We start from the raw sequence: 10,268 nt of genomic DNA on the forward strand, positions 1-10,268 counted from the left end.
ATTGCGCTGTCGCTAATCAACAAAATCGGTTGCCCGAACGACCAAAGAATCTTATAAGTCACATGAAGTTCTCCTATTAGAATTATTTTGCAGTGATCAAAACATCACAATTTGCAGGTTTCCGATTTACGTAAAATCGCGTCGTTAAATCTAGAGTTTAAATCCAAATATGTATTGATTATTTTATCAATCATTGCATTCATTAGCAAGTTTGAACACCCTTTATTCGAGAAACATCCTGGAAACATCTGTGGATTTTCAAACGCCATAGAACATCTGTTGAAGCGCATTCAGATTCCCACCCGAGTACTCCCCAGAGTGTTATCCTTGTTTAACATTCGATGAGCAACAAGGATAAAATGACTCTTGGTATTCGAGTAAGAATTTGAAAACACCCCTGGAGATTTTGCTGTATGGGGAAAGAACTTTCGCGTTTTAAACAAAAGATTAAAATATCTAAGTATAAGTGCCATCAATAACTTCTTCAATGTTGACCTAATTTTGACTTATCCGTCGTATCAGCACAAAGTATCATTAACCGATCGTCGCACCGGTCGTAATATCGAAAAACTGTCGCCCTAAATAATGAAGGATTCCTTACTATGTACTATCCATGTAAGTTGCGGTGCGGCCCTCGTTTTAAGTCGATACGTGACATATTTAACCATTGAGGCTTACATAGGTCACACTCGACGATCAAACTACGCCCGATTTATACTATTTGTTTTACGTCATTCGTTTCGTATGCTCTCGCGTACTTTACGTACGAATCATTTATTTTCATCGACCCTATAATGTATATGATGATGGTATCCGGGCAAATTACATCTCATTTGCGAGAATTTACGTACATTTTTCAACGTAGATTTTGCGTGCTGAAAGAAAGTGATTTTCCACAAAATTTACCAGAGAAAATTGGCTCCATCCAAAATTTGTCAGATCAAAATTATTCTCTGATGATAATTTTTGCATATTAATTTTAAAAAATATTAGAAATAGATTCTTAAAATATGTGTAAAATTGATACATAAAAATACAATAATTAATTTGTAAATATTTTTAGGAAAAACGTGAAATGTTATATGATAGAAAGGATAGGTTGATAATTTGTAATACCTACAATGCGCAAGCTAAACTTTTTATTTAACATTAATACAATCGTGAAATGAAAGCACGAGAGGCATTATTTTCTAACTAATAATTACTAACATTAACAAAAGAATCGTAATAAGGGTCATGACTCGCAAAGTGTTCTAGAATAATATCCAGAAAATCGACGTTGCGCGTTGATATACGGCGATCTTAGCGGAAGCTTCGTTTGCTAACCCCTGCTCTAGGCATCTTGAGACTTTAGACTGTTTTCTTCGGTAAAACTTTCTTTACGTTGAAAACTACACGGAGCACGGCGGTGGTGTACTAAATTATTAAGAAGATTATAGATCCCCGTGCAACTCGGGGACGGCGTAAGAAGCGATATGGCGTCGGAGGAACGTCGCGCAACGCGACGAAGCGGTTTGCGCCTGGTTACCGGGCCCCGATTGGTCCACGTTTGGTACCTACCCCACTGGAAGGGGTTTCGCACCGACAGGGTAGTGGTAGCGGTCAGGTCATAACCAGGGGGTTGAACAAGAAGGCAGAAGTAGAGGGTACCTGGGCCTCGGCCGGAGAGACAAGACCATTCGCAACACAAAACCGTTTGTGCTATAAAACGACGACTGATGGCAGGCCGGCTAGTTAGTTTACTCTTCTTCGTTCTTCTGATATATTTGGCAAGATTGCTGCAACGTAATCGTGAGGCGCTGAAGGCCGCATCATAAATTGGCCGCGGAGTTCCGATCAATTCTTCGCTTTTGGACATCTGTAATCTTGGATAGTTAAAGCGACCAAGGTAGGTCCTTCCCTCTTATTTCAAAACAGGTGCTTTTTGAACAAAAACGCGAAAGTTCAAAAAAGTATCCGAAAAATGTAAAAAGGTTCGGACATCTTTTATTTATAAATACAGCGCATGTTTGGAGAAACAGGAAGGTTTCTGTTCGAATCTTGTATCGTTTGACGACGAGTTGGAAAAGACTCTAAAGGCTACCTAGAAAAATATTATCTATTTTTATAATTTATAATTTATATCGCGATTTACATATAAATACGGTATAAAAACCAGCGATATGTTGGATACAAAAGAAGAGTTATGGAAATTTCTAGAAGTTTCATTTACATAATTGCCTTGTAACTTTACGCGTACAGTCGTTTGCATAACTGCTTTGTGACAAATGATACAGATCGTGTTTTGTGCGCAAATTAAAAACCAGCTACATTAAAAAATAGCTACATATTTATGTTAAATACGTGAATTATGTTAATAAAATCTTGCAATCTAAAACATATTATTCTTTTAAATTATGAAATATTTACTTGACAGTGACTTATCGCGGTGTCCGCCGCATTTATTTGAATCAATTAATACTTTTTTAAATCAACAACTTTTTTCTCAGTGAGTGAATTTTAAAATAGCCAACGAATTTTAATGATAATTCCACGAAATAGAGCGTTCGATAGTTTAATAATAAATTGTCAACTCGTGCAATTTGCTCGCAGATGATGAAGATGAAGCAACAGGGCCTAGTGGCCGATCTCATGCCCAACATAAGGGTCATGAAGATGTTTGGACATTTCGTATTCAACTATTATGACGACAATTCGTCCAAATACTTGCATAAAATATTTTGCTGTGTAAGTAATCACGAGTTTCAACATATAATACTGTTAGGTAGTATTTTCGTCAAAATTGCAATAACAAAAATTTAATTTCGTCTGATCAAATCAAAGTTATCGATATTCTTTAGCCTGATTTTGGTAATAATATTTTGATAAACTATCTAATAGCTTTAGGATGGTCTCTCTCTATAATTTTAACAATCGATACCATTAAAATTAATATTAGTTCATGGTAATCTGTGAGTGAAGATCCTCTAGATCGTACATGCACATCGCAAAAACTATCTTTTCTAGGCGAATCTATTTATGCTGCTGCTACAATTCGGCCTGTGCGCGGTGAATTTGATCATCGAAAGCGCCGACGTCGACGATCTCACGGCCAACACGATTACTCTCCTTTTCTTCACGCACAGCATCGTCAAGGTCATTTACTTCGCTATCAGGAGCAAGTACTTTTACAGAACGTGGGCGATATGGAACAATCCGAATTCACATCCGCTCTTCGCCGAGAGCAATGCGAGATATCACGCGATCGCTCTGAAAAAAATGAGGCTGCTGCTCTTCTTGGTCGGCGCCACTACCGTGCTCACTGCGGTAGCTTGGACCACTCTTACTTTCTTTGAACATCCGATTAGGAAACTCGTAGATCCAATTACGAATGAGACGACAATTATTCAGGTAATAATTTAAATTTTTAAAATACAAAATATATTTCTGCTCAACAAGAAAGATTAAAAATTATTAGAAATGGAAGGAATGCTTTAAGATAATTTAATTATCTTTATATATTTAATTCTACTTAAATTATATATATATTAAAAATAAAAAAGCAACATTAGATATCGCTTTTTATTATTAATATACAATTATTAAAATTATAATGTATAATCAATATATACTTAAGACACGTTATATATATGTATTATACATATATAACTCAAATATTTATCTTTACATACTTCTCTTTCTTTTTTTTATTTGATTTTTCTATCTACAGTATATATGCATCGCATTTATTGTATGGTATAATTATAACCCGAATACCTTTTTTATTCTGTGTACATGAGACACTTCTTATAATTTAGTTGCCGCAACTATTGGTCCGTTCGTTCTATCCGTTCGATGCCAGCAGGGGAATAACGCATATATTGATACTCATCTACCAATTCTATTGGGTGTTCTTCATGCTTGTTAATGCCAATTCATTGGATGTTCTTTTCTGCTCGTGGTTATTGTTTGCCTGCGAACAGTTGCAGCACCTGAAACAGATTATGAAACCACTCATGGAGTTGAGCGCAACTTTGGATACGGTGGTACCGAATAGCAGCGAGCTCTTCAAGGTCTGTCGAATTTCAATCTCCACAACATAATGTTGATTATATAAATTTTATTCCCCACATTCAAATATAGATCTATATATCTTTTCATTTTTTACATTTAAAAGTTTTTTTAAGACGCTAATTTTGATCGATTTATAAAAAGAAAATTCCATTTCTATTTTAAAATAAAAATAGGATTTTCTTTTTATATTAATCAAAATTAGCTTCTTAAACAAAATTAATTAACGTTGACAGAAGAATAGTTCTGTCATCTAAAGTATTAAAATAAACGATGCAAATTTCTGCATAATTAAAATTTTCCTCAGGCTTCATGTGTCAATAAGATTTTTTTCTGCATATAGGCTGGTAGTGCGGATCATATTCGTGAATCGAATGAGAACAATCAGCCGCCACCACCTTCGGCAGCAGCCCAAGGCGACAACATGCTGGACCTCGATCTTCGTAATATATACAGCAATCGACAGGACTTCACGGCAACCTTCCGGCCAACCGCTGGTATGACTTTCAATGGTGGCGTAGGACCGAACGGATTAACGAAGAAGCAAGAGATGCTCGTCAGAAGTGCCATCAAGTACTGGGTTGAAAGACACAAGCATATTGTCAGGTCAGTCAATTTTATTAAATTACCGCACAAGTCGCGCAAGTCCGACAAGACTTACCGCAAAGTCTAAATAACGGACTAGCTTCTCGCTAAAGAGAGGTCACAAGATAAAGCGTGAAGACCGTGAGATAAAAGATTCAGTATCGAATGCCATGATGAGAGATGCGAAACTGCCCCCACCTCCCCCTCCGTGCTCCACTTACCTACTGAAGACGTATAGTTAATTCATGCAATTCTATGAGCGAACGACGGACCATTTCTTTGAAAGTCATCTGCATCTTGTGTGGACTAGTGACCCAGAATAATCTTGTATAACACGCCTGAAGGTGTGTAAAGTATTTAGTATATAGTCGGCATTATATTGACCCCATAGAGAGACACGCTAACTATTCTCTCAATTATTAAGAAGTGCGCATGACAAAGTGTACGTACGCGGCCAAACATCGCGATCATAAAATTTTAAAATATGCATAAACACATTTCATATACTATTCCTTCGAGGCACACATATAAATACTTGATATTAATTATTTAATATGTAATGTAAACTGGAGAAAAATAATTTTATCTTCTTTTATATATATATAATATTATATATTATTTCATAAAATTACATATTATATTTGTATTTTAACATTTATCTGATACCACGGATGAAATAATAGTCTTGCAATTTTGATCATAGATAAAGAAGGAATGAAGGGAAAATTAACGAAACCCATTATTTACAAATATTTAGACATTACATTTTAGCATATAAAGCAAAGTAATTATTCACAATCTGTATCGCGGTTTAAATTCCTAATATTTTTAACGATAATTTTCGTACTATTTATTAATACGTTGAACGTTCAATGTGGGAGTTATCAGACTGCTATTGCAATAATACTTGATCACATATTTGTGTGTAAAATATTCAAAAAATTTCAAACTAGAAATCCCTAGAAAGACAATCGTAAATAAGATAATAAATATATTTTTGTAAAGCTTTATTTGTATATAATAACGGATATATAAAGTTTTGTTAAGCTTTGGCAAAGCTAATTAAAATTTGTATGTGACAACACATTGCAGCTATAATTATAATTACTGGGAAGAAAGTTTGAAATCTAGTCAAACAATCCTTTTAATAATTGATATTATTTTCGACATAATTGATGTTATTTAAAAAAAATCTCTATTTCTGCTACAGTCCTGCAAAACTAACTAGATAAATAGAACAATTCAATTTCCAACACATTTCATTACAGTTTTATAGCTATTCGATAATGAATAATTTTATTTTAAAAGCACTATTCTTTTCGAATTGTGACAACCATCGTCGTGAAAGTCAGAGTATGCGGAATACGGCGGCGGCAAGATCGATTGCTCCTCGGGAAAATTTTTTTTCGCAATAACGGTGCGAACGGATGCCGTGTTCCTGTAGGTTCGCGGGGGTGCCGAAGCCACTCGTCGACTAGCACGGGATGCGCGTGTTCCCACGGTGGTGAAGTATTTATTCTAAGAAAGCGCGATATTGACCGCAACGGGGGTCGTGTATTGTACGGACTGAGCGATTCATGGGGGGATGGTATTCGACATGACGGTTCACGTGCACGTAACGTGCACACACGTGGTTCACCTAACGCCAAACGCACGAGTGATGACAGATTTTCGCCCACGCAACCTATGGACACGCGCTGTCACACTCATGTAGTATCATTGGAGTATCGTTCAAAGGAACAATAGCATCAGGACTGTAAAAAGAAATGTTTTATTCTTGTCTCCATTTTGTAAACACTTAAAAAGATGATTTCAGTTTCAAACTTTTTCATGATGATAGACAAAACATTACATGTTTGGATTGAAAATACTATGCGTTTTAAATCCAAAACATGTAGTGTTTTGTATACGATTGAGAAAGTTTAAAACTAAAACATCTTTAAGTGTTTAAAAAATGGAGACAAGAATAAAACATTTTAATATCTTAAAATTAAACACTTTTTTCAGTGCGATTTTATCGATAAAAAAATCTCGTTTATTACTGTTTTCCATTCTCTTTGACACACGCTTTTTTAATTGAAAGTTGAAATATGCAATCTTGACCGACGCGATTTCGATACTACATCGAATTTCATGTTATATTTACCTAAAAATTTATAAAAATTTTCCTTTTGGGTACTTTTCGTTTATTTTTCATTTCAAATCCTTTTATTGTCGGTGATCTTAGAGACTTAAGAGACCGGCAAATTGATTAAAAAATCATTATAACATGATCAAATTATATTATTCAAATGGTAGAGACCCGTATTATCTAAGCAATATTGGAAGTAAAAGATATTGACCGCAACCGAGGTCATGTCCTACGAGTAAGTAGTCTAAGGGGAAGAAACGTTTCCACATTGCGGTCTATGTATCGCGTTGGATATTCGATCTGAGTTTCAAAATTTTGAGATCTACGCAGTCTCGCTTTGAAATTACATTTCGAATATTTCGAAAATTACATTGCGTACATTTCGCAGATCCGACTTTTCGCGATAGTGACAACCAAGTGTGACGCTATACAAACTATCGCGTTTTCTTCAAGGCGTTTCGACGTATCGATCATTCACTTACTGGAAATAGTGTTAACTCGACGAAATAGGATATACATGGTGAAATGGAAGCGAATATTTCTTCGTCGTTGTTCAACTTAGTTTTAATCACTTTAGTATGGAAATCAGTATCTACGTATGAAAGAATGGGAATCGCGAATATATCTTTCATAAGTCGCTTATCAACGGTACTTTTAAAGTGCGGCATAAGTCACCCGTGGATAGTTCAGACCGTCCCTTTAACAATTGGCGGAAGTTTAGTATAGTAATTATTAGTATAGTAATAATAATAACTATTGTTCCAATGTAGATTGGTCACCGCGGTCGGGGATGCGTACGGTTTCGCGCTTCTGCTTCACATGTTGACGACGACTATCACTTTAACGCTGCTCGCTTACCAAGCGACGAAGGTGAGTTGCTAGATAGTCAGGTTCCTTTTCAAGGTCTCGAGTAAATGACTTATCGATCGTATAAATTAGTTAAACAAGTAAGACGTCGATGGATTAATGCGAACTCGAACATATCAAGAAGTATTCATACTAATACTAACGAGTTTTAAATGCTACAGGTGAGCGGTATAAATGTATACGCGGCCTCTACGATCGGCTACGTGCTCTATACGTTCGGCCAAGTCTTTTTGTTCTGCATATTTGGAAATCGATTGATTGAAGAGGTGCGTACATGGGAAATTTACAAACGACTTAATAAATCTCTGAAACTTTACACAGTTAAAAAATTTATGTTCAATTTAACACATTTAATTTATGTGTTCCAAACGATCCGTCGAAATTTTAGTGCTAATTAACAAAATGAATACGTTAGAATGTAATACAAATATTATATAAAAGTTAACAAAAATATAACGTTTTGAACACATATACAAATTGTGTAAACATATTTCTTAAAAAAATTAATATTTATGATGTATTAACTTAAGAAGTACATTTATCTTTTATTTATTTATCTTAGAATTTACATTTTTTTAGAACTTATTATTTTTATGTTATTTTTTCACTTATAAATTATGTTGTTTTAACACTAAAAAATGAAATGTTTAGTAATATTATTTTAACGTTAAATATTAAAAAATTAAATATTAATTTGACCCAAAATATTCAAATAATCACATTATGCTAAGCTAATACTCGGATATGTTAAAAATTCAACATAAAAATTTTATCAGGGACGGTTTTAACGCAAGTACAAAATATATATTTCACTGTGTAATTTAAAATGGCACTCTGGTAAAAAAAAATAAAAATAAATGTAATAAAAAAATTTAAAAGGCAAAAAGTAATTTTTTTAATGCAATTTTATACAATAAATTGTAATAAAAAAATTCATTCTTTTTTAGAGCACTTCAGTGATGGAGGCGGCTTATTCCTGTCATTGGTATGACGGATCGGAGGAAGCTAAGACATTCGTGCAAATCGTATGTCAGCAGTGTCAGAAAGCTATGTCAATATCAGGAGCCAAGTTCTTCACAGTGTCTTTGGATCTCTTCGCTTCGGTAAGACTAGATATTTTATCTCAATATATTCTTGAGTTTTCTCTTTTCATTCAATTCTTATATAACGAAATTAAGAAGATTCCATTCACGATATATTATGATAGAGTGAGATAAAATTATGAACGTAACGTAATAAACAATTTTCCTAAAAATTTCAGGTACTGGGAGCCGTGGTGACCTACTTCATGGTGTTGGTGCAACTGAAATGAACGTTTGGTTTTGTACATTCCAGATGCGAATGCAATCTCTCGCGTTGCACACGATTGTGCAAGATTATATTTTTTAACGTATTTACAAGGGACAAAATGGAGCATTCGTGTCGTGAAGATTCAGATCACGAGGAGAATTCTGCGTCTTTACAGGCGCATAACAAAATACAAAGAATCATAGATTGGAAAGTCATAAGAAGCTACTACATGTCAGAATTGAGTTAAAGCGATATAAAAATAATAGAAATTATTTTTACTGTTACTTAAGAAGTAAGCGATAAGGCTTAAATAAAATCCTTTCTTTTTTATTATTATCTAGATTAACGAGCCGTAAAAGAAACGAGCACATATATCCTATACATTTTCCTTCGTTAAAATGTAAATTTTAGCTCTGTATAATTTTTCTCTCCACCTTTATTATGCATATAGCAACAGCAAGGAATAACGACAATGTAAGCACTCGTCGCGATTCATTTTCATGAACATTAATTATATCGTCGTAATGCTTAACGGGGAAGATATACGCTATGTCATTTAAGGTGTACTGCTGCAGCTTGTACTAATTGTCCTACAATCGATAATAGAACATTAATGAACGGACGCAGAAAAATTTATTATCTTTATTTAAAGTTATTAAGAGTCCGGCAATTACGTTGTTATATTCTCCAACAACCTATATTTAAAAAAAAAACACGGTGGAGGGATTAAATGGCGCGTGTACATTGGCGATGTGTCCGAATAACGTGTAAATATAAGATGTAATCGTATGAGGTGATTACATTTTTTAATAGAATAGTAATAATATTACGTAATATTAAATTTTGATAGTGGCACTGTTTGTCGTTGTACGCAAATAAGTAACAATTTACAAAGTATTTATCACTAATGCACGCCAATTTTTTATTGATTACGTTTTTTGCGTTTTGTTAAGAATTAAATTGTAAATCTTGTCATTTAGATTTCATTCTAATTTCATCTCATGGATCTTTAACTAAATTTTTTTCTTCTTTTTATTCTCCCTCCCTCCCTCCCCCCTCCCTCTCTCTCTCTTTCTCTCTCCTTCTCTTCACTATTATTGATAAAATTTGTGATTTTATGGCTTTCAATGTAGAAAATGTGTTTTGACACATATACGATTTATTAATCTCCCTATTTATTGTCACTTAATTTTGCAGTAGAGACAAACAGTCTTTGCTTTTTATCGCGCATTCGGAAGGCTAAGAATAAAATTTGCTAGAACGAATAGCGATTAATGAAATAGCTATCAATCGCGCGCGCGCGATTGCGAAATACATAAAAAATTTCGCGTTAGCAACAGAAAGT

At 34.3% G+C, this 10,268-nt stretch overlaps 2 protein-coding genes across 2 annotated transcripts in view; one reads left to right on the forward strand and one right to left on the reverse strand.

The window, feature by feature from the left end:
* Positions 1–1,606: 1,606 nt before the first annotated feature.
* Positions 1,607–9,978, forward strand: LOC108751604 (odorant receptor coreceptor). Its single transcript, XM_018491863.1, has 9 exons — positions 1,607–1,888; positions 2,593–2,727; positions 3,007–3,390; positions 3,798–4,052; positions 4,394–4,656; positions 7,537–7,636; positions 7,795–7,899; positions 8,581–8,736; positions 8,895–9,978. The coding sequence occupies exons 2-9, from the start codon at positions 2,593–2,595 to the stop codon at positions 8,943–8,945; spliced, it is 1,449 nt and encodes a 482-aa protein (XP_018347365.1). The 5' UTR covers positions 1,607–1,888; the 3' UTR covers positions 8,946–9,978.
* LOC108751603 (mediator of RNA polymerase II transcription subunit 25) overlaps positions 3,914–10,268 on the reverse strand; it is a 36,881-nt gene continuing 30,526 nt past the window's right edge. The window contains exon 16 of the mRNA XM_018491861.1: positions 3,914–3,971. The gene's annotated coding sequence lies outside the window, so the exon portion shown is untranslated. The remainder of the gene's footprint in view (positions 3,972–10,268) is intronic.

The sequence above is a fragment of the Trachymyrmex septentrionalis genome, unplaced genomic scaffold (assembly GCF_001594115.1).
Source record: "Trachymyrmex septentrionalis isolate Tsep2-gDNA-1 unplaced genomic scaffold, Tsep1.0 scaffold50, whole genome shotgun sequence".
NCBI classification, from domain to species: Eukaryota; Metazoa; Arthropoda; class Insecta; order Hymenoptera; family Formicidae; genus Trachymyrmex; species Trachymyrmex septentrionalis.